Genomic DNA, 25,289 nt, shown 5'->3' with positions numbered 1-25,289 from the left:
CACACATAGTCTTCTAATTGATAGAGGTATAAATACAAGACCTGCCCCAATGCTACACTACCCTTGATGAAGTCCTGACGGACGAAACGCGTTGAACATTTCATGATCTTTCCCAGACTGACCTCCTTTATCTAAGATAAGCACTTTATACACATATATTGCAATTTGATGTGTACCTTGTACTTTTATTCTATTATTCTCATTTTCTCCATTTTTTTATGAACTTTTATACTCAAGTATTTCTTTTTTAACAAAATCAGATTGTTTTTTGTAAAATAAATATGTATTTTTTATAAAGAAATCTTTTATGTTCCTTTACAGTAGACACCATTGGTCGCTGATGCCCATATTCCTGTTTTTTATATCATTTTACAGCAGCTTACCACCGCTGTTTTATTTAGGGGCCTGCTGACACCCTTTGTACCAAGGGAGTGTTATTTTGGACATATATTTATTATATACTTGTTTTGCCGGGTAGATTACCACAAGTGGCGCTGTTTTTTTCTTTTTAACATATATATATATATATATATATATATATATATATATACACACACACATATATTTAAAGATAACTTTGGTCTGGTATTTAAGAGGAAGAAAAGTAGAATAGAAAAGGAAAATTTATTATATGTATAAAATAAGTGTATAATGATCTATTGAATTAATGGACTGATATATATTTTATTTTGTCCATTATAAAAGATATATATATATATATATATAACATCAAATGGTGCGGCACTCCAGACGAAAAAGATTACTCATAACGGCAGTGTTAGCAGCAACGTTTCAATGCCTTTATTGTGGCATTTTCATCAGGCTTTTAGACAAAGACATACAAAGACTCTTACCTTATATCCCCACCCGTCAGTGAGTGATGCCGTTCGGGTAGCGGGACCACGCACCCGTCCCGGCGGCTTCTAATGATGACGTCATCACGTCTCACGCTCTACGGCGCAGCCGGTGACCCATCGCACTGTTTCCTTAGCAACTGTAAACACATATACAAATACATACAGGGCTATAGTTGCGTGTGACATAAAAACAATCTCATCTATCTAGACAGTAAAAACTGACCTATTTCATTATTAACGGTATATTACCGAGAGCGAGCAAGTAATACTAATGCAATATCAATCATAAATAGACAGCACTCCAATATAATGATTACCTGCCATATATATCGGAACCTTAATAAATTCACACTAATTACAAAATGTAACTCATATGAATTAAGGTATAATAGGGGCATATATATCTCTGTTGTAAACCTAGGCTTATTGGCTCTTAGTTAATTCTCAGTAAGATGTGCCCCTTAAGAAATTTTTAAAAAAATAAGAATTATGTGCTGATGATATTGACGGATCCAGATAAATTGTATACCTAGCTATATTTTTATTATATATGGCTACTGATCCACCCATTACAAAAAGTTATTGAGGCCCAAATGTTCATTGAGTCCTCTGGGTGCTAGGGTTCCCATTCGATGGATCCATCGGGATTCCATCTGTAGCAGCTTGAGGCCGTATGTTAAGGGGTACATGGTCAATCATCCTATATCGGATTGACCATGTACCCCTTAACATACGTGGAGGCAATAGAGGCCTCAAGCTGCTACAGATGGAATCCCGATGGAATCCCGATGGATCCATCGAATGGGAACCCTAGCACCCAGAGGACTCAATGAACATTTGGGCCTCAATAACTTTTTGTAATGGGTGGATCAGTAGCCATATATAATAAAAATATAGCTAGGTATACAATTTATCTGGATCCGTCAATATCATCAGCACATAATTCTTATTTTTTTAAAAATTTCTTAAGGGGCACATCTTACTGAGAATTAACTAAGAGCCAATAAGCCTAGGTTTACAACAGAGATATATATGCCCCTATTATACCTTAATTCATATGAGTTACATTTTGTAATTAGTGTGAATTTATTAAGGTTCCGATATATATGGCAGGTAATCATTATATTGGAGTGCTGTCTATTTATGATTGATATTGCATTAGTATTACTTGCTCGCTCTCGGTAATATACCGTTAATAATGAAATAGGTCAGTTTTTACGGTCTAGATAGATGAGATTGTTTTTATGTCACACGCAACTATAGCCCTGTATGTATTTGTATATGTGTTTACAGTTGCTAAGGAAACAGTGCGATGGGTCACCGGCTGCGCCGTAGAGCGTGAGACGTGATGACGTCATCATTAGAAGCCGCCGGGACGGGTGCGTGGTCCCGCTACCCGAACGGCATCACTCACTGACGGGTGGGGATATAAGGTAAGAGTCTTTGTATGTCTTTGTCTAAAAGCCTGATGAAAATGCCACAATAAAGGCATTGAAACGTTGCTGCTAACACTGCCGTTATGAGTAATCTTTTTCGTCTGGAGTGCCGCACCATTTGATGTTATCTATTTCCGTTTGTGAGGGCAACCAGCACAGAAACGCAATAGCCACCCTAAGGAGTGCCGGTAATATGTATCTGTATATATATATATATATATATATATATATAATTGTATGTATTTATCATGGTGATGATATGACTTGGTGACACTTATAGGAACAATGCACCAGAGTTCTTTATTTATATTATATTTATTTTTTGTGTATATTTGTAACCAATATATTTGCTCTGTTTAAGGTAGCTATATCTAGAAATCCAATCCTAAATGACAAAACTGTCTTGGATTAGGCTAATTTGCCCAGCTAGGGATAAATAGAGAGACTGACTGAAGAGCGGCACTTCTGATGAAACAGCCCCATCAATAAGGCTGAGAAATGCGTAAAGCAGTGCACTGGATTCATGTGTTTTGGACCCCTGCACCGGATACAAACAATAGACTTCCAGCGTATACACTGACTAACTGGAGTCAGTAACAAAAAAAAATTCAGACCCGAATGTTCATTAAGGCCATTTGGAGCAATGGTGTTGAGCCTGTGTATCCAGCGTGCTCACACTGCAGCAGTTGTTTACCACGGTTACCTCCTCTGATGTTATATGGTACAGTCAATGATTTTGTATCTCAATGTTGCTAAGCTGTGTTTAAACAACTTAAAGTGTCTAGCCACTGGTTGTTCTTGGACACATCCTTCCAAAGCCTGTCGAATTGACAAACGGTGTGTTTAAATGTACCAGAGGTCTTGCCGATGTACATCAAACCGCAGGGACATCGAATAAAATATATCACAAATTTACTGCTGCAGCTTAGTACATGTTTAAACGGAATCCGCGTTTCATTATGGGGATGAGTGAAGAATTGTCCTGTTTCAATGTAGCTGCATGTCGTGCAGCCAGTGCATTTATAGCATCCCGGCTTTCGACTTAAAAAGTTTTCAGCTGATCCTGTACCTAGTCTTGAGATGTCATTTTTACCAAGAGATCTTTGAGGTTCCTATTTCTTTTAAAGCTAGGCATAATGGTAGTATTCTTCAAAGATTTGAGGTCAGGGTCCAAGGCAATTATTGCTGTCTGCATGTGCTTACTGCTGTGAGGATGGTATTTCTGGACAAAGACCAATTAGTCTTGCAGTTTGTTCTTCTCATCCGATGGTACTAGTAGCTTATCTCTGGAGATATTCAGGGCTTTTTCTTTAGCCTTAGTAAGTTCTTGCAAGCTATAGCCTCTTACTTGGAACTCCTGTATCATTCTGTCAATGTAAAGGACTGCGGGGGTCATTCCACACTGTTCGCACACAGCGGTTTATCGCTGTGGTGCCAACGGGTACGGAATGCGCATGCATAACAGTAGCATTGCGCCTGGCTCCTCCTGGCCACAGTGCGCATGCGCGACGTTGCCAATGTCGCGGCTAATGAAGGAAGCAGTCGCAGAGCCGACCGCAAAGAAGATCGACAGGAAGAAGGTGTTCCAGTGCGGATCCGGACCGTTGGCTGCCGTTTTGGGGGAGTGGTGAGGAAAATACACTCCCCCATAGGCGTGGACTATTGATCGCAGCAGCAGCAAAATGTTGCTGGCTGCGATCAACTCGGAATGACCACCTGCATTCTCTCTCTTGCTGGAAATACGGCAGATCCTTAAAAATTGAGATAAGGGTAATCCTTTATGCAGGGAATGGGGTGCTGACCGGAGGCAAATCTATCTATCTATCTATCTATCTATCTATCTATCTATCACTGCTGTTGAGGTGAGTGCAAAATCAGGAACTAATTATAGTGAGAGTGTGAAAGAGCAAAGTTAAAGGGTCTATTTCAGATCTGATCGCAGCAGCAAGTTTATTAGCAAATGGGCAACACCATGTGCACTGCAGGGGGGGGGGGGATATAACATGTGCAGAGAGTTAGATTTGGCTGAGTTGTATTGTTTCTGTGCAGAGTAAATACTGGCTGCTTTATTTTTACACTGCAGTTTAGACTTCAGTTTGAACACACCACACCCAAATCTAACTCTGTCTGCACGTCTGCACATGTTATATCTGCCCCCCCTGCAGTGCACATGGTTTTGCCCATTTGCTAACAAATTTGCTGCTGCGATCAGATCTGAATTAGGCCCAAAGTCTACATTCAATAGTATGCCCACAGCAGCTCAGAATGGAGTGAAGGTGCTTGTGCCTGAAGGCGTGAGGGTGCTTGTGTGACAGGTGCCTGAAGGCGTGAGGGTGCTTGTGTAACAGGTGCCTGAAGGCGTGATGGTGCTTGTGTAACAGGTGCCTGAAGGCGTGAGGGTGCTTGTGTAACAGGTGCCTGAAGGCGTGAGAGTGCTTGTGTGACAGGTGCCTGAAGGCGTGAGGGTGATTGTGCAACAGGTGCTTGAAGGTGTGAGGGTGCATGTGTGACAGGTGCCTGAAGGCGTGAGGGTGCTTGTGTAACAGGTGCCTGAAAGTGTGAGGGTGCTTGTGTGACAGGTGCCTGAAGGCGAGAGCAGTGGCGGATTTACCGCTAGGCAACAAGGGCAGCCGCCTACGGCCCGGAGGGTACCAGGGCACCTGGCCAGGGCTAACTTTCCTAGCGGTAAATCTGCTACTGCTCTCACCAGCGGTAGTGCCGCCCACCAGCCGTGTCATCCAATTCCCTCGCCGTCTGTCCGCCCCAGGCATGCATATGTCATATCAGAGTGTGAAGAGATTCTGCTCATGCTGCCGGCGCCGCTGCCTGTCAGTGTGACAGGCGCAGCTCCAGCAGCAACACTGCATATCAGCAAGATAGCAGAACAGGGAGAGAGGTGCTCTCCCTGTTCTGCTACCTTGCTATGTGGCGCCAGCAGCATGAGCAGAAGCTCTTCACACTCTGATCTCCCACTCCCTGCACGCTCCTCCCCACTGCACTTGTCAAAATAGGCAGCGGTGTCGCCCCTCCAGTCCTCCCTCCCCTCCCCCACTGAAGACACAGCAGTCTTCAGCACCGCTCACCCCTCCCCTCCTATCAGCGGTGGATTCAAGTAGGAGACACCAATGCAAAGTCAGGCAGTCACGTGACGTACACCTGACTGCAAAGCTCCCAACATGACCCTCTCCAGGACGGACAAAATGCTCCGCTTCTGGACTTCCTTCTTAATGTATGATTGCCGGCACCTGTTTTGAACAGGTTAATGGATAAGAAAGGTGTTTCAGCACAGGTGATGGCAATCAGAAAGTAAGGAGCAGGGTCCAGGAGCAGGGCATTCTGTCTCTCCTGGAGAGGGTCACGTTGGGAAGTATGTGACTGTGCACTGAGTGGAGGAGCCAGCAGCCACGGGAAGAGGAGCAACACTGCTAGTGTAGCAGCCTGCCACACAGAGGAACGAAGACTCTGCAGAGGCTCAGGTACATCTGCCTCAGATAATTGAGGGGAGAGTGGAGGAGAGAAACTATCACATTAATGTGTGCTGGGGAGGGAGGGGGGATGTCAAAATAATAATGTGTGCTGGGGAAAGGGGGTGTCATATTGATGTGTGCTGGGGAGGGGGGTTAGTGTCATTAATGCATGCTGGGGATGGAGGGGATTGTCATAATAATGCGTGCTGGGGAGGGAGGGGAGTGTCATAATAATGTGTGCTGGGGAGGGGGGTGGCATATTAATGTGTGCTGGGGAGGGGGGTGGCATATTAATGTGTGCTGGGGAGGTGGGTTAGTGTCATTAACGGACAAATTGGCCCACCAGGACAGATTCCAATGGGCCGGTCCCATATCCCCCTCAGCCAGGCCGATTCACAATCAGGCTGGGCTGGCTCATACTGCTTCCAGTACTTGCCGGAAGGCATGAGGGTGTTGTGTGACAGGTGCCTGAAGGCGTGAGGGTGTTGTGTGACAGGTGCCTGAAGGCGTGAGGGTGTTGTGTGACAGGTGCCTGAAGGCGTGAGGGTGTTGTGTGACAGGTGCCTGAAGGCGTGAGGGTGTTGTGTGACTGGTGCCTGAAGGCGTGAGGGTGTTGTGTGACTGGTGCCTGAAGGCGTGAGGGTGTTGTGTGACTGGTGCCTGAAGGCGTGAGGGTGTTGTGTGACAGGTGCCTGAAGGCGTGAGGGTGTTGTGTGACTGGTGCCTGAAGGCGTGAGGGTGTTGTGTGACAGGTGCCTGAAGGCGTGAGGGTGTTGTGTGACAGGTGCCTCAAGGCGTGAGGGTGTTGTGTGACAGGTGCCTCAAGGCGTGAGGGTGTTGTGTGACAGGTGCCTCAAGGCGTGAGGGTGTTGTGTGACAGGTGCCTCAAGGCGTGAGGGTGTTGTGTGACAGGTGCCTCAAGGGGTGAGGGTGTTGTGTGACAGGTGCCTGAAGGCGTGAGGGTGTTGTGTGACAGGTGCCTGAAGGCATTAGGGTGCTTGTGTGACAGCAGCTGTGTACAGGCGGTGAGAGGGACAATCCTGCAACACGGGGGTGTCTCCTATTAAGCCAGGTGGTTACACTGGCACACAGTGGCACGTAGGCAGTGGTTAGAGATGGCAGCACTTGTCAGCTCAGCACCTGACCTCCCATATAATAATCTTTTGAAAACTATAAAATATTTTAACATTTCTGAAATCAGAGGGAAATTATCAGCTGGTGCTAAGAAACGTCACCACACCAACAGGGTTGTTTTTCTGAAGATCTACTAGAATAACTTACCAACTCAGTGCAGCTGTGTGACCCAGATACTTTAATGCTCATTACTGCTGCGGAGAAGGTATATTGTGACTGGACAAATGGCATTATTGAGAATAACCGACATGGAAACTGCGGAGCACCACGTGCCATTGATGTGAGAGGTGAACGTCGGCTACGGAGGTACGTGAGGGACGACCGACATGCTACAGTGAAGCAGCTCACAATCAAAATTAATCTGAGGGCTACCAGACGCATGTCTAAAATGACAGTTCAGCGTACTGCTGCGTATGGGCCTCTGAAGCGGTTACTCTGGCAATTAGCTGATGGTCATGATAATGTGACTTGACTCTGTATTAGTTGATGGTCCCTTTAATGTACAACGCTGCATAATATGTTGGTGTTTTAGACATAAAATATGTTGATAATAATTTGATTAAGTTAGATGCGCTGGAGAGTGAAAAAGAAAAAATAGGATTTTAATTACCTACCGGTAAATCCTTTTCTCGTAGTCCGTAGAGGATGCTTGGGTCCACATTAGTACCATGGGGTATAGACAGGTCCACTAGGAGCCATTGGCACTTTAAGAGTTTGAGAGTGTGGGCTGGCTCCTCCCTCTATGCCACTCCTACCAGACTCCGTATAGAAACTGTGCCCGAGGAGACAGACAACTTAGAGAGGATTTTACATAGATAGTGGCGAGATTCACACCAGCTCACAGATACAAGGCAAACTAAGCTAACCCACTTGAAAACTCAGCAACGGCTGACAAGATTACTTAACCAAGTAACAAAACAGTACTTAACCAAGAACTAAGCAGTACTGAACTAAGTAACCACTGCAGGATCACGAAGTGCTGGGCGGGCGCCCAGCATCCTCTACGGACCACGAGAAAAGGATTTACATCCTAGAGGATGCTGGGGTCCACATTAGTACCATGCGGATGTACCAAAGCTCCCAGTACGGGAGGGAGAGCACGGAGGCTCCTGCAGAACTGATTGACCTTCCTTCAGGTCAAAGAGAGGCCAAAGTATCCAACTTGTAGAACTTTGCAAACGTGTTCGACCCAGACCAAGTAGCCGCTCGGCAAAGCTGTAAAGCCGAGACACCCCGGGCAGCCGCCCAGGAAGAACCCACCTTACGAGTAGAGTGGGCCTTAACAGATGTAGGACATGGCAATCCTGCCATAGAATATGCATGCTGAATAGTGAACCTGATCCAGTGAGAGATAGTCTGCTTAGAAGCAGGACACCCAAGTTTCTTGGGCTCATACAGGACAAACAGAGAGTCTGATTTTCTGTGACGAGCAGTCCTCTTCACATAGATTTTCAGAGCCCTTATAACATCCAAGGACTTAGATGAAATTGAGGAGTCAGTAGCAACTGGCACCACAATAGGTTGGTTGATATGAAACGCCGACACAACCTTCGGAAGGAACTGCTGACGTGTCCGGAGTTCAACTCTATCTTCATGGAAGATCAAGTAGGGGCTCTTACAAGACAGAGCCCCCAAATCTCACACACGTCTAGCAGAAGCTAAGGCCAACAAAGTGACCGCCTTCCACGTGAGAAACTTGACCTCAACCTCTGGTAGAGGTTCGAACCAATCCGATTGGAGGAACTGTAGCACCATGTTAAAATCCCAGGGCGCTGTAGGTGGCACAAAGGGAGGCTGGATGTGCAGAACCCCTTTCAAGAAAGTCTGAACCTCAGGGAGGGAAGCCAATTGCTTCTGGAAGAAAATGGATAGGGCCGAAATCTGGACCTTTATGGATCCCAACCTCAGGCCCATATCCACACCTGCTAGCAGGAAGAGAAGAAACCGTCCCAGTTGAAACTCCACCGTAGGAAACTTCTTGGACTCACACCAAGATACATATTTTTTCCAAATGCGATGGTAATGTTTAGACGTTACTCCCTTCCTAGCCTGTATCAGGGTAGGAATAACCTTGTTCGGAATGCCCCTTCGAGCTAAGATCTGGCGTTCAACCTCCATGCTGTCAAACTTAGCCGCGGTAAGTCTTGATAAGTGAACGGCCCCTGCAGTAGCAGGTTCTTCCAGCAGTAGATCCAGAAGATCCGCGTACCAAGCCCTTCTTGGCCAGTCTGGAGCAATGAGGATGGCCTGAACTCTTGTTCTCCTTATGAGCTTTGGAACCCTTGGAATTAGTGGAAGTGGAGGAAACACGTAAACCGACTGGAACAACCACGGAGTTACCAGGGCGTCCACCGCCACTGCTTGTGGGTCTCTTGACCTTGAGCAATACCTCCAAAGTTTTTTGTTGAGGCGGGAGGCCATCATGTCTGAGGAACCCCCCAAAGATTTGTCACCTCCGTGAACACCTCTGGATGGAGGCCCCACTCTCCTGGATGGAGATTGTGTCTGCTGAGGAAGTCCGCTTCCCAGTTGTCCACTCCCAGAATGAAAATTGCTGACAGTGCTAATGCGTGCTTTTCCGCCCAGAGGATGATTCTTGTCACCTCTGACATTGCAGCTATGCTCTTTGTTCCGCCTTGTCGGTTTATGTAGGCCACCGTCGTTACATTGTCCGACTGCACTTTAATGGGTCAATCTTGCAGAATGTGAGTCGCTTGGACCATTGTATACGGCTCTTAGTTCCAGAATGTTTATTGGAAGACTGGATTCCAGACTTGACCACCTTCCTTGGAAGGTTTCCCCTTGAGTGACTGCGCCTCAGCCTCGGAGACTTGCATCCGTGGTTAGAAGGATCCAGTCCTGAATCCCGAACCTGCGGCCCTCCAGAAGGCGAGGCAGTTGTAGCCACCAGAGGAGTGAAATCCTTGCTTTCGGCGACAGATGTATCCTCAGGTGCATATGTAGATGAGAACCCGACCACTTGTCTAGGAGATCCAATTGGAAGGATCGAGCATGAAATCTTCCATATTGCAGAGCCTCGTAGGAGGCAACCATCTTCCCCAGAAGGCGAATGCACTGATGAACGGAAACCCAGGCTGGCTTCAGGACATCCTGGAGCATTGTTTGTATCACCAATGGTTTCTCCTCCGGTAGAAACACCCTCTGCACTTCCGTGTCGAGGATCATCCCCAGGAAAGACAATCTCCGTCTCGGCTCCAAATGTGACTTTCATCTGCTCAGGGTCCATGGTTGGATCCTGAACCTTCCAGTCGTGAGAGCAATGGACTGCAACAGCTTCTCCCTGGATGACGCCTTTATCAGCAGATCGTCCAGGTATGGAATTATGTTCACTCCCTGCCTGCGGAGTAGAACCATCATCTTTGCCATCACCTTGGTGAACACCCTCGGTGTCGTTGAGAGACCGAATGGCAGTGCCTGAAACTGATAGTGACTGTATAACAGTGCAAATCTGAGATAAGCCTGGTGCGGAGGCCAAATCGGTATGTGGAGATACGCATCCTTGATATCTAAGGATACCAGAAACTCCCCCTCCTCCAGACCTAAGATCACCGCTCTCAGAGACTGTCAGGAATCCGCATTCTCCATTGCATCACTTCCAGTGAACAGGCATCTCCTGGCTTCAGTCCTCTGTTTTCAGAGTATTCCCTGTGAATTGGACCTGTGGAACTACAGGTCCCAGCAGTTCCAGTCTTCAGTCTCCTGCAGCCCACAGTTCACTGGGCTCCACCTAACCAGTTCTATCTTTTGGTAACCACTGGTTTCAGCCAGCAGCCTGGAGTAAACAGCGTTAACTCCCGGTGCACTACTGATCCCAGCCAGCAACCAGCAGTGCATTGCATTAACTGTCTACAGAATTATTCTCCCGGTAAATCACCAGCTCCAGTTAACTCTCAGCTGATCTGGGCACCCAATCCTGGAGGGTGTGTTCTCACAGAGATTCATTCAATCATCACAGAGCAAGGGGTATAAACTCCAGTTCCTGGCTCATTCTCATCGCCTTGGACAATGAGTCACATTTGGTGTGTCAAGTCTCCAGTGGTTCCCCGTGGTCCAGTCTCCAGTGGTTCCCCGTGTTCCAGTCTCCAGTGGTTCCTCTCATCATTTCATTCTACTCATCATTCTGCATTTCTCCTGCTTGTTCCAGACTCCAGCCACAGCCTGCCACAGTTCATCAGCAGTAAGAGACTCTCCTCAGGTGTTATTCATTGCCTAACTTGTGCACCTTATTACCAGCATTCCATTCTGTGCATTGCATCCAGCACTTAACAAGCATGCTGAGTTAGGACTGTCTCCTGCCTAGGCCTTGCTTGGCTAAAGAACTTTTATGTTACAGAGACTGTGTGCTTTAGCAAGTATTACCGGAGTTCTGTTTTCTAAATGATTTACATTTATTTACCAAGTCATTCCACGTTTAGTTATCAGAGACTGTGTGCTTTGCAAGTATTACCGGAGTTCTGTTTTCTAAACCATTTGCATTTATCAAGTTATTCCACGTTACCGGAGTTTTGCTTTGTTTCAATTATTATTTACAAATCCATTTACATCCAGCTACCAGGTTATTTCTCATTTGTGTTACCAGTGACTTTATTTTGCTTAAAACCATTTGCATCCAGTTATCAAGTTATTTTCACGTTTTGTTGTCAGAGACTTTATTTGCTTTAAACCTTCTGCATTCAGCCATCAACTTATCACCAAGATATATCTGTGTTGCCAAAGACTTTTTATCATTACCTTGGATTCAGTTACCGTTTATCATTTCATTTCTGCTACTACCAATGCTACGTACCATCTTTTATTATATTATTGTTCTGTGACTTTTGTGTTTATTAAACATCAGCGCATATGCGCAGGACTTAATTCAGTCTCCACGTTTCATACGTCATTCCAACACTGACCCACTAGTGCCCCCTCCGGGAACAGACTAAATCAGAATCCTGACAGAGACTTCATTTTGAATTTGAACTCCCTTAGATAAGGGTTTAGTGATTTCAAGTTCAAAATTGGTCTGACCGAACCATCCGGTTTCGGTACCACAAAAAGGTTTGAATAGTAACCCACGCTGTGCATATGAGGTGGAACTGGAACAATGATCTCTGCCTTTTCCAATTTTTGGATAGCTTCCTGTAGGACAGTTCTGTCTGACAGTAAAGTCGGAAAGCCTGATTTGAAGAATCGGTGAGGTGGGGTTTCTTGAAACTCCAGTCTGTACCCCTGGGACACAATATCCTGTACCCAGGCCGGACAACACCCAGACGTGGCTGAAACGCCTGAGTCTTGCCCCCACCAGCCCGTCGTCCAGGCTATGTGGTCCACCGTCATGCTGAGGAATTTGAGGAACCAGAGGCAGGTTTCTGGTCCAGAGAGCCTGTGGGTGCAGGCTTTTTGGATTTTGCCCGCCCACCTCTGAAGAAGGTGGTAGGAGACTTGGACTTTTTTGTCTTAGCGGTCCAAAAGGACTGTGATGCAGATGAAGAAAAGTGTTTCTTCGTAGAAGGCATAGCTGAGGGAAGAAAAAGTGACTAACCCGCGGTTGCCATGGAAATCCACGCATCCAATGCTTCCCCAAATAGTGCCTGACCTGTGTAGGGTAGGTTCTCCACACTTCTCCTGGATTCCGCGTCTGCAGACCATTGGCGTAGCCAGAGTCCCCTGTGAGTTGAGACAGACATGGAAGATATTCTTGCAGTCAGCGTACCCAGTTCCTTCATGGATTCCAACATGAACCCCGCAGAATCCAGTATGTTACGTAAAAATAATTCAGTGTCACTTCTATCCATTGAATCCAAATCCTCAAGTAACGTGCCTGACCACTTTACTATAGCTTTAGAGATCCATGCGCAGGCAATAGTAGGCCTCCGCACCACCCCTGAAGCAGTGTATATGGATTTGAGCGTAGTGTCAATCTTACGATCAGCCGGTTCTTTTAACGCGGTAGACCCAGGGACAGGTAAAACCATCTTTTTCGACAGTCTGGAAACAGATGCATCAACTATGGGTGGGTTTTCCCATTTTTTTCCTATCTTCCTCAGGGAAGGGAAAAGCAACCAGAATCTGGATTTTTTTCTCCGGGTTTTCCCAGGATTTTTCAAATAAAGCATTTAATTCTTTAGACGCAGGGAAGGTTAGCGAGGCTTTCTTATTGTGTGAAGTAAGCCTCCTCAACCTGCTCAGGTGTTGTGTCAGTAATATTTAACACATCTCTAATGGCCTCAATCATGAGCTACACCCCCTTTGCAAGGGATGCCGCCCCCTCAGCACATCCCCATCACCGCCTGCCGTGTCAGAGTCGGTATCCGTGTCATCTTGCATAATCTGGGCAAGTGCACGTTTCTGTGGGTATATGTTAGGTGATTTTGAAGGAATAGGAACAGAACCTGACCAAACTGCCATAGACTTCTTTAAAACCTGAGTTTCAGTCTCAGTATGAGCTACCATAGTAGAGATTTGAGAAATCATTCCCTTAATAGAGGTCAACCACTCAGGCTCAAGCAATAGGGATCTGAGACAATGCATTACATTCCTGTGTACATAGAATGGATTCCTCCTGAGAGGAAATGTCCTCTGCGGTATAAGACACAGAGTCCCTAGACATGGCTATGTGAGACAACAACACCCACACACACACACGAGAATGTCAGACACAGTTTCCCCCCAAGAATGCCACATAGAAACACAGAGATTGGAGCCAACCCACACACAGCGCTTCCCAAGGTAGATATAATACAACTACCTGGCACTTACCGTGTACCTTAATAGACTACACAGTATTTACACAGCCTCCCCCCCCCCCCCCCCCCCTTCCTTCTACAACCCCCTTGGTACTGCACAGGATAGCTGGAGTTGCTTGGAGGGACAGCTCTCCCTGTCAGTGTCACTGTAGAGGATCTGCAGGCAGGAAATTGGCGCTGAACGCTGCTGGGTCTGCTCTGAGGAGGAGCTCCGCCCCCTGAACATGGCGCTGCTTCCTGCTCTCCACTTCTTTATACTGGCCTGAGGAATTGTGCTGGCAGTGTTACCGAGGTCCCTGACAGCCTTGGTGCCAGTGTAGGGTATAGGCGCTGGCTCAGTGCGCTCCTCACAGTGCCGCACTATGTACCGCTGAGCCTCCGGAGCGCAGTTAATACTGCGCTCCCACCCTGTTGCCGCCATCTGCACACCGGCTCCCCGCTTGCCAGGAGGGCTGGTGACTCACTCGCCACCGGAATCTTCTGGCTCTGTTAGGGGGTGGCGGCAGTGCTGCGGGAGTGAGCAGTCACCTGGGGCGGCTAACGATCATCACCCGAAGGAGCTCAGTGTCCTGTCAGTGGAGATAGTGGCTCAAACCCCTCAGGGCGGACACTACTCCCCCACTAAGTCCCACGAAGCAGGGAGGGTGTTGCCAGCAGCCTCGCTGTGCCTATACTAACTCTTAGAAAAAAATTAAACTAAAGAAGCTCTAGGAGATCCCCTAGCTGTGACCGGCTCCTCCGGGCACATTTTCTAAACTGAGTCTGGTAGGAGGGGCATAGAGGGAGGAGCCAGCCCACACTCTCAAACTCTTAAAGTGCCAGTGGCTCCTAGTGGACCCGTCTATACCCCATGGTACTAATGTGGACCCCAGCATCTTCTAGGACGTAAAAGAAATACAAATAAATGAGTACGTAAACAACATAATTTAGTTTGTCCATATCCAATACACTGGAAGTAATTTATTTTACCAATGGTAAATGAAAACCGCTATACCTACCGTATCTGTTCCGTTGTTAATAAACATGTATGTGCATGGGCACTAGTTTGTTAACGTCCGACCCACAGTAGAACTAGGCGAAAGGCCACAGCTATAGTACCACTGGGTGATTGATGCAAGGTAGGAGAGAAGTACACACTGCCCCACGTGTGAGGGGTTTGACGGAGGAGATCCCCAAAATAGACGAGAACGTATTCTTTTGCAATGATATCTGCAACCTGAATGCGGTTTCTAGGTTTGATACTTGCACTATGCCTCTGGTGGATGAGCCGAATGAAAGTAATACCCCTTTCACACTGCACAAATAACCCGGTATCGACCCAGTATATTGTCAGGTCGACACGGGTCGATGTGTGGTGTGAAAGGGTCACTGCAGAAATCCCGGGTCGCATGACCCGGTAATTAAACCCGGATTATAAGAAGGGTTATTCCCGGGTTAATACCCGGTCAGGTGCAGTATGAGTTCTTGGATTCATATAACATTCATATTTTTCAAATAATACTGGTGTTTGCTCGTGCCTATGTATATTTTACATTGTACACATTGATAACAAAATTTCTTTGTAAACTATATTTGCAGTTTTTCCTTCAGGGATTAAAACAAAAAAGATGCTTGGGGCTACTAACTCGCGAGCAAGCCACATAAAGCTGCCCATGGGAGAAGCAGCTGGTCCTGAGCTCTGCGGAATACACTATACACTGAAATACACTATGTTTTGTTATGGAGCACTTTTTAATTATAGACCAAAGAAGTAGAATCCATTAAATCACTGTGAAGGTTTTTTTCCTTCACATTCAATAAAGGAATAAAATTCATTCAAAAGTGAAATTAATATTACCAGAGAGAAGGCTGTAAGGTTTTTCTCCACATACAGTATCTCACATTTGGCCATTTATACACCTAGTATAGGTACATTTCTGGAGTGAAAACCCTTTCTAGTATCCCTTTATTTGGACCTTTATACACCTTAGAATTTGTATTCTTTCCCAAATCTTTTGAAGAACTGACAGTTTGAAATATACTTTTTGTGCCACTGGTTTGGCAATAAATGAACTGAAAAGAAGGGCGGAATGTAATGAATTCCGAGTCCGATGGCCGTGCAGGATGCCGGCCGAACTCTAACTTTTTTTTTAAAGGGGCAGTCATGTAGAAGGCATGGTTTAGCCTTGTTCATGACTGCCCTTTTTAAAAAAAACCCATCCGAGTTCAGCCAGAATCCCGCACAGCCGCTGAACTCGGACTTAATTACATCCCGTCCGAAATATGACATGCTACAGGTGGAGAGATTACAGTACAGATAAATGTGTGTTGTTTCGTCAGTAAAGGGCCCTACACACTGGGTGATTTGGACGATTATCGTTATGAACGTTGAACGATATCGTCTAAATTGGCTTGCTATGTTTAACGATGAAAAACCAACGATGAACAACCGCGGGGACGCGAATAGTTCATCGTCGGTGCCTCCACACTTAACGATATGAACGATATATCTTTCATTTCTGAACCATATCGTTCATACCGTATTTAAATATTGCCCAGTGTGTAGGGCCTATTACATATACTAATAGTGGAAGACCCCATATTGCATTGTACCGTATACACATTTTATATAATAAATTATAGATATTTTTTTTTTGCTTTTCTTTACCAAGCTGAAACCACTTTGTTAGTCGGAGTACATGTGTGAAAAACGACCTTTGCAGAATTAATTTATTAGATTTTATTGAATACATGACAGAACAGATATTTAAAAAGCAAAGTATGATTTCTTTTACGATTTAAAAAATAATAATAAATTATGTTGTAATCAGAGACGCCACCTAGAGTACAGTAAGTGCATACACACCAGGGCTTATACACACCATATACTGTGTGTCAGGAAGGCCGATGTAGACAATCTATCCGCAGGAAACATGAGGAATTGCCCTGACAGGCAGCGTCTAGTACAGCAACATACACTACTCAGGCTATTTATCTGAGAACATGTAGAGGAGATAATACATAGACTGTAGATGTAGTTATCGTTTCCTTAATCACTTTATGCAAAATACAAATGAATAATGCAGCCTATAACAGTCACAGGGATATATGTGAATGTTTGTACAGCATGTGTGTGATAAAGGGAGAGAGTTATCATATCATGGAGAGAGATAAAGAGAGAACTAAAGTTCCAGCCAGTCGGCTTCTGTCATTTCATAGGCTGTGCTAGCAAAAATGATAGAAGCCGATTAGCTGGCACTTTATCTCTCTCCATACTTTGATAAATATACCTTATAGTTTGATAAGGCGATTAATCAATTTCAATTGGTCTTGATTTGGAAATGCAGAAACTTATGAATATTAAGGGAAGTTCTTTTATACTGGATTAACTACACATTTGTTGTTCTAGCAACCACCTCATAACGGAGTAAGTAAACGTTTCCAGTTCATGATACTTCCTCTCAGTGAGGTACAAACACAAATTACCAGTCCACTGAGACTGCCAATAACACATCTACACATATGCAGATCAGCTGAATCCATGGCCAGTGTGTGACACCACTGCGACCAGACAATGACCATACATGTATGCAGACACTGTGGTCATCATCCAGCTGGGCATTTATTCTCCCCTGTCTCGAGTGATAGCAGAATGTTCCGTATTAGATGCAGACTGTGGTTGGGTCCCTTCCTGCCCCCCTCACACTATGATTTGCAGCCAGATAGGTAAATACATGGCTGGCAGAATTACTGCCAATATCTGGAGGCTCACTTATACAAAGGTTCTCCTCAGATTAATGAGTTGACATCTACGTAAATAAATTGCAAACACTACAGAGCATTTGGATTGATCCTAATGCAAAACTATCAGTGTACAAAGGTTGTCAGGACAATGGCTAACAAAAGGTAATGCATACTGCGTTTCTATACATCATCCAGTTTCTTAGAAGTAAGCGTACATTAAGCATCCATTGACATTAATGATCCCAATCACTGGCAGTGTCACAAAAAAAAAAAATGTAAGAAAAACACTTGTACGCCTGAAGTATTATACGGTAAAGGAATGTGAAGCCTAAAATAGAATGACATGAATGCACCACTAATATCATTCACATATTTTATGTTACATATATTATCATATAGAACATACATGCAACAGAAATTGTTGCAATAGGAAAGCGTTTTAGATTCAAATATACTTTAGGTGAAGGGGAACCTTTTTTCATATGCACATCACACTTCCTGACTGTAAGGAGACCAGTAGGGAAGCTTTCAGTAACTGAAGTGGCTTATACAGAAGACCAATCCTTTGCTATCAAAAATGACATACAATTTCATACACGTAGGGGGATGATGAACACTGGTGCGCAGGAAACTGCAGAACTATAAAGAGGTTCTATAACCCACATTGCATTTCCTTTTTCTAAATAACACTAGGAGAATAATGACAGAAGTTTATTAATTCCAGGTAAATGCACCTTTTATTCATATTTACCTTCTCAGGAACGTCTCCTGTTATGTTCTGTCTGTAATGACTTTTACATGTATATCTGCGAATATTGCAAAAATCCATTTTAAGAAGGGGCTACCACAACCCTGGCAGGTGACACTAGTCTCCATATGCATTTCTTTCATAAAGCCTTAACGATCCTAACAGAATTCCTAAAATAAAAATCTTATTAATATGCTGAATCATAATATATTATATTTAGATTGAGACTGGGATTTTCTGGAAATTTGCTATTAATGGATTTTGTCGTTTTCACTAATTAGATCTCAGTGTCAGCTATAGTGTATAAGCTGTGTACAAAAGTCTCTTATTCTCTTTCCCTAACACTTTCGGGAGCGACTGATAGCCATAGATGCAGGCGTTATGGCGCATCCTGGTCCCAGGGACATCTGCGAGGCCGCGCAGGGCTGTGAAACCCGTCATTATCTCCCTGCACCGCAGACATGGTTGAAATCTGAGAGGGCTGTCTATTCAAGATTCTCCCAAACATTACGGAACAGTAGGTAAGTTGCCTAATTGTTTATGTACAAATGAGGCAGCTATATTGAAATGTTTTATTTTGCTTTATTTAGTGAAGCGCAGACTTTCTGTCCTAATAAACTTGGTCCGTACAATGATTAGTGAGCCTATAGATTAGTGTGATACTGACCCAAGTGTAGGCAGGTAGACTATAAATGCGTTGCCACAATCTCTGTCTGGCCACCCCTTATTCCTTATATATTAATCTCGCTGCTATGTATCTGACACAAGACGGCGGTCACGGTGGGCTTTACAATAAAATGTGAAGGTGCTAGAGTTATAATGTAATCAAATCATCAACAAGCACAACAAGAACAAAGAAAAATAGCTGAAATGTTTTAAATACCAGAATGACATAATAGCAGCAGTGTATTCTGCCAAAGTATGGCGAGATCTAGTGTACACAGGAGTAGTTAGTGAGCCGAGGAGAGGAAACAAATCGTCGTCATCACTGGAGAATCACAAATATACAGGTGCCAATCATGAAGATACGAAGAAATGACAAGTGCAGGAAGATACAGACATGATCAAAAAACATAGATTGGGATTAAAATGAAAAAAGTCTTGGATACGGTAAGTATACCAATATATTGCACATTAGCTACAAGCTTATGACATGGTAGGTGTTAGGTGAAGTAAGAGTGCATTGCTCAGGCACCGGGCAACAAGCGGAGAAGCCATGAGAGGTAAAGGCACCAGTTATCCCATCTTACCGCAGGGCCAGGGGACAGCGCTGTTTCTTCAATACAACACAGGGTAAACATTTGCTAGTAAGTGTAAAGCAAATTTACAGCATCGTGCCATCAGGACAAGAGCAGTGCGAGAGCCACGCATGCAAAGGTGTAGACTAGAACTGAAACGTTCCTTATGCATTTACATTACGCTGAAGCTCAAGATTATCCCAATAAGCAGCGTTTTCCTTGCACTTGGAACAGCTGCTGATGGGTAGAGGTGAAAATTCCGGAACTAAGAACATGAAAAGTTTTCAAAGCAAGTTTACGACAAATGCCATCGCCCAAATATCGGCAGACGGCATCTCAGCCAGACATAGAAGACATTTCGTGCTCACTGGAGGAACTGATTTGTCTTTCCACTTTCTTCTGCTTCATCTTCTGAACAATGTCCACTTTCTTCTCAAAATAGCTGACCAGGGCCTGCTCAGTCAGCATGGAAGCCAGGATCTGCTCAAAGGAGATGGACCACTCTGCATCAATGGTGCTGCCATACTTAGGCGTCGCGTTGCCAGCTTCACATCCAACCAACACAGTGTCATCTGCAATATCCTCACACAGGAGCGAGCTGGCGCTGACCATTGAGTAGGAGGAGACTGAAGTGTCATCCTTGGTTTCATCATCAGAGGTTGGTTGCGTGGGAGGGCTGTGTCGTTCGTCGTTTCCTCTTTCCTTTCCAAGTTTTTTAATGTCATCTTGGGTAAGCGCTGCCTGAGAGTTGCTAGGAACTGGGATTGGTCCCGTACAGTGATCTTGCTCTGGAACACTTGGATGCCTGTTCTCCAGGCCCAAGGGTGGCTCCTCCTCTTCGTTAGAGGGTTCTCTGATTATACCTGTTTGTCCTTCCTCAGAATTCCTGAGAGGAGGATTAGAGAACTTTTTCCCCACCTCACCAATGCGCAGCAAGAGACTAGCAACTGTGGCTATGGCATGGTAGAGTTCTTGCTCCACTGGGTCCTCGCTGAACATGTTGTAGAAGGTCTTGCATAACTCAATGAACTGTTCCTATAAAAACACAATAATAATATTATTATTACATTTTATTTATAAGGCATCACAAGTGTTTTGCAGCACCGTACATACGACACTATAAAACAGATCACAGGTAACAAAAAGCACCACAGTTCTCAGTACACAATTCAGCTGAGATGTAAGGAAGCAAAGCAGTAATTGGTGTATTACTAGGAGCGGGCAAGAGATGAAAGGTCACAAGGAAATTTAGGTATAGACAGTCACTGAGTAGGAGAGAGCTGTAATTGAAGTGCAAGAGAAGAGGGCTGTGAGAACAAGAGGGAAGAGGGCCCTGCTTCAAGGAGCTTACAATCTAGGGGAAGGGGGGAGACAGACAGGTGACATGAGGTGCAAGCAAGCAGAAGGTGGCCTGGTGGCAGGATGCGAGAGATGGCAGATATGGCCAAGGCATGAGGTTGGGAGAGCAGACTCAAAGACTAGGTTATGCGGAAGGGTACGCTTTGATGAACAGGTGAGTTTTCAGTGCCCGTTTGAAGTTTTGCAGGGTCGGGTAGAGTCTAATAGAGCGAGGGAGCAGTGGGTGCAAAATCTTGGATTCACGCATGCGATGCAGTGACCAGGGTAGAGGAAAGGCGACAGTCATAGGGAGATGAGGTTGGAGATGTAGGGAGCAGTGTAGTTAGAGAGGGCCTTGTATGTGAGGGTGAGGAGTTTGAAGAGGATTCTGTAGGGGAATGGGAACCAGTGCAGGTTTTGTTGAAGGGGAATGGCAGTTGTGGAGCGATGGGAGAGAAAGATAAGTCTAGCTGCGAAGCTGAGAACAGATCAGAGTGGAGCGAGATGGGAGAGTGGGAGGCCAGTGAGGAGTATACAATAAAACAGATAATAGTGTGGATTCCTGGCGCAACTAGTTAGCAGCCCAATCTTAATCCTCAATCTGTCCAAATAGCAGATTACACAATATTATACAAAAAAGATGAGGTGGTGGATCAAAGGCGATAACAAATTAAATCAATTGAATAAAATATTATACGTCACGTATTGGGGTGTCCTTTCCTGATTTATCACTCTTTGAAACGTCTCACAAAATCCAGATGGTAAATATGAAAAAAGAAAATAATATACATATATGAGTGGTATTGCTTTAAAATAATTTTTTAGTCCATGTGTGTCCAGAAAAAGAAAGTCTAATGTGCCGGGATGTTTTTGATAGAAGATGAGGATAGTGTCTCGCCACCATTCAACTATGCTCGTAAACGTACCGAAACTCACATCAAAAAAGATAGGGACAGGTGTGTAAAGGTATCACACCTTGAAAAAGACCCAAGAGGTCGAAACGCCGTTGGTGATATCAGGCAGTGAGTTTTTATCAGCTTTTATTCATAGTATGTTTTTAGACTAGATAATCCACTACTTTTCATGGGATAGCACTTTTTGGTAGTATACCTAGCATGTTAGCACTGGTGTAAAACCGGATTACATCAGTTGCCTTGTCCAAATACATCAGACCTGCATGCTCTTTGTATGAACCAGAGAGTTGAAAAACAACATAGAAAAGTATCTGATTGCTGTTTTTATGGACATTCTTTCAAATAAACCGCTTTGAAGTATTTTGGACGTTGTTTCTGGTACTGGCTTAAAAGAAACCTTGATACGTGGGATTAATCCCCCTCCCAAAGTAAGTGGGGTACGTCATCTGTCTTTCACATATTGCCTTTGCATCAGTGAGGAGTATGTTGCAATAGTCAAGCTGTGAGATGACTAGTGAGTGGATAATAACTTTAGTCGCACTCTGGGAGAGGAACAGCCTGATGCAAGCGATGTTGCATAGCTGGAACCAACAGGATTGAGCCAGAGATTGGACATGGGGAGCAAAGGAGAGGGAGGAGTCAAGAGTGACGCCCAAGCAGCTGAGTTGGGGAAGGAGGGAGATGATTGTGTTGTCACCAGTGATAGAGATATTGTGCGGGTTGGGTTGGAGACTGTGGATGAGGGAAAGCCGATAAGTTCAGTTTTAGTCCATGTTGAGCTTCAGGGAGCGCTCAGACATCCAGGAGGAGATGGCAGAGAGACAGCTGGATACCCGAGAGGGCACACAGGGGTAGAGGTCAGGAGAGGAGAGGAGAGGTATAGTTGAGTATCATCAGCACAGCGGTGGTATTTAAAGTCGAAGGAGCATATGAGCGCACCCAGGGAAGAGTTGTACAGAGAAGGGGGCCAAGGACAGAACCCTGGGGGACACCAACAGGGAGGATGGAAGGGGATGAGGTGGAGCTAGAGGCAGACAAAGCGAAGGAGCGGTTAATATTATTAGTGGTTAGTACCAAAGGCGGATTTAGGAGTCAGGCCGCCCCTAGGCACATTAATCCCCCCCTCCCCCCTCGTCATGTCTTGCACCCTTCATTTCGGGACCAATGCCTCGAGACCGCCAAAGCAGCCCCAGCCTCACCCCACTACCACCCCCTGGACCACAATTTGCTGCCCATTGTCCCACTCCCGTCAGTTGCAAAATAGGATATAGTGAAAATAAACCGTACTGACTAAAAAAAAAAAATTAATCACCTGGCTTCACCAGCCTGGTATGCCACCCCTCAGCAAGTGCCAACCCTAGGCACGTGCCTAGTGGGAAATCCACCACTGGCTAGTACTAAAAAATGCCTGATTCAGAGATGGACGCAGCGAGCATCACTGCTGTCCAGCGGTGCTGAACTATGCAAATGCTGCAGGAGGCGTCTGTCTGCAGCCGTAACAGCAGATCAGAGAGCTGCATCCGAATACGTCCGTCACTGCCCCCACTCCCCCCCCCCCCCCAACACTGCAGTAAGTCAATCATGTATCGGCAAAGGGGTGACCGTGAGCAAAGTAGAAGGGGCGCATGTGCAATACAGATTCTGCGCTTGTGACGATCTCTAACAATAAGAGAAGTGCGTAAACTATCGGGTGTGTGTACATCTCCAAATCAGAACTGGTAATTACTATCATGATATTAGTGGGTCAGCTCAATTAGGAGTGATGAAAGCGATACAACGCGAACGTCAGCCACACTAACAGTAGCCCCTAATAGGTGTAATCTATTACACACCTGTATGGGACTGCAAACTAAAATGTACATCAAGGGCATTGCCCGCATAACGCCCTTAATTACAATGACCCCTAAGAATGCCATCTCTCTCCATGTGTATGTAATAAGATTCACCACTACTCCATCCCAATTCTAGTTCTTCACGCTAAATGCTTTTCATCACCCTCATCCCTTGCATTAAACTCCATCTACGCCACCGAGGGCATGCAGGCACACACAGTCTTAACCCCTGATCCTACCATCAAAATAGGATGGAGTTGGCAGGGTCTTTGCAATGAACCGCTTGCTATAATTAGCTACTATAACAAGGGAAAAATATCATATACATTTGTATAGAGATCGAACAATTTTAATTTGACAACAGTAGGATTTAGTGGGAAAATTATTATTGTTTTGAAAAGCCACGCTGTATCCAGAATAGGAATTTCCAATAAATGGAAATCAGGCATGTTATGCAATATTCTAGAACTGGATTCTGATGGCAGATTAGGGAAATGTAACTTGTTATAGAACATGAAATTCTAAAAGTGGCCATACACTAGTGTGACTTCTCCTAGGGGAGAAGTCGCATACGTTGTCCTTGAACTGCCCGGCAGCTTCCTACATCGTATGCAGTCCTTTGGGCATACGATGTATCATATGCCATCTCAGCCAAGGCTGCCGCCTCCAAGAAATCTATAGTGCAGCCTCTGCGATCCACAGGCTCCGATCCGATGAGCATGGGACCGCACATCAGATCGGATTGACCTGCGATTTGCCACTTTTCACCTGATTTCTTGGCCCGATGCGTCGAAATCGGATGAAATCAGCAAAATTGCACTAGTGTACGGGCACCAATACTGTTCTCAGAGCTTCACACCCCCCCCCCCCCCCCCCAATCCCCCCTCCTCCCCACACACACACACACACTAATAGTGATCATCTGCTGACGGCACTTTTCCATGTGGCCAATAATGATCTGAATTGCTGACAAGATTGCTACTGGTCAGTGATGTCAGGCCACCTCCCTATTATCAGCTGCAATATCGCAGTGTGTGCGGTCAGCATATGTAGAACAGAAAGTAAATACTGATAACAGACTTAACCAATAATTGAACAACTGCCTGGAGGATGCTGACCCCTCACCTGATTCATCTTGGGCATGTCCTTAATAGTCTCTTTCCTCTGCTCCTTCTCAATAGCCCACATGCGCAGGTAATACTTGTAGTCAGGAGCACTGGCAGCAATCCTCTCCTCTAAAACAGGGTAAATACCATTATATTACTGAATATCCACACTCTTCCTATAATCCAACAAAAGTCCTCAGTATACGGTGTGTCTGGAACCACATACATTTCCTAGTTTTCATGAAACAGAATCAATCATCAATATGGCAAATTCTGCCGTCATATCGTGCAGTGTGAGCTCTGATGGCAATATAGATGCCGGGACCAGGATCACAGAGACAGCCTCTGATCTCATTACAGATCCCGGTGGTCGTCATTGTCAGCAGCCATCAGGGGACATAGAGTTATGCAGGGAGCTATCCCCCTCCAGTGGTAGTCTGCGGTATTGCACCGCCGGCTGAGACACTTGTCAACAGAATTTAAAAATGGGGTTTAAAGATAATGTGAAATAAATAGTTGAATGTGTAAAAGTATTTTTCGGTTGTTGTTGCACAGACTGTATAAATACCTTTTTTATCCTGGGGTTCTTCATTTTCAAGAGCAGGCTCACTGCCCTGAGCGTCCAAGTCTGAAAACAAATTGTAACTGTTGTAAAACTGGAAAAGGAATAAATATCCCTCTCCGAGAACACCTGTCACCTATAAGCAGCCGGGGACACCTCTGTTGTGGGTGATCGAATAACGTGCA

General features: G+C 45.1%; 1 protein-coding gene across 2 annotated transcripts in view; it reads right to left on the bottom strand.

Moving 5' to 3' along the window:
- Positions 1-16,347: 16,347 nt before the first annotated feature.
- The window catches only part of TBC1D9B (TBC1 domain family member 9B), a 181,268-nt gene continuing 172,326 nt past the window's right edge, over positions 16,348-25,289 (bottom strand). For both annotated transcript variants that reach the window (XM_063928532.1, XM_063928533.1), the window contains 3 exons: positions 25,111-25,170; positions 24,562-24,671; positions 16,348-20,387 (listed from right to left, as the gene is read on the bottom strand). In XM_063928532.1, coding sequence (XP_063784602.1) covers positions 19,689-20,387; positions 24,562-24,671; positions 25,111-25,170 — 869 coding nt within the window. In that variant the 3' untranslated portion in view covers positions 16,348-19,688. The remainder of the gene's footprint in view (positions 20,388-24,561; positions 24,672-25,110; positions 25,171-25,289) is intronic.

Source organism: Pseudophryne corroboree, chromosome 6, assembly GCF_028390025.1.
Source record: "Pseudophryne corroboree isolate aPseCor3 chromosome 6, aPseCor3.hap2, whole genome shotgun sequence".
Lineage (NCBI taxonomy): Eukaryota > Metazoa > Chordata > Amphibia > Anura > Myobatrachidae > Pseudophryne > Pseudophryne corroboree.
This window is presented reverse-complemented; position numbering and strand designations above follow the sequence as displayed.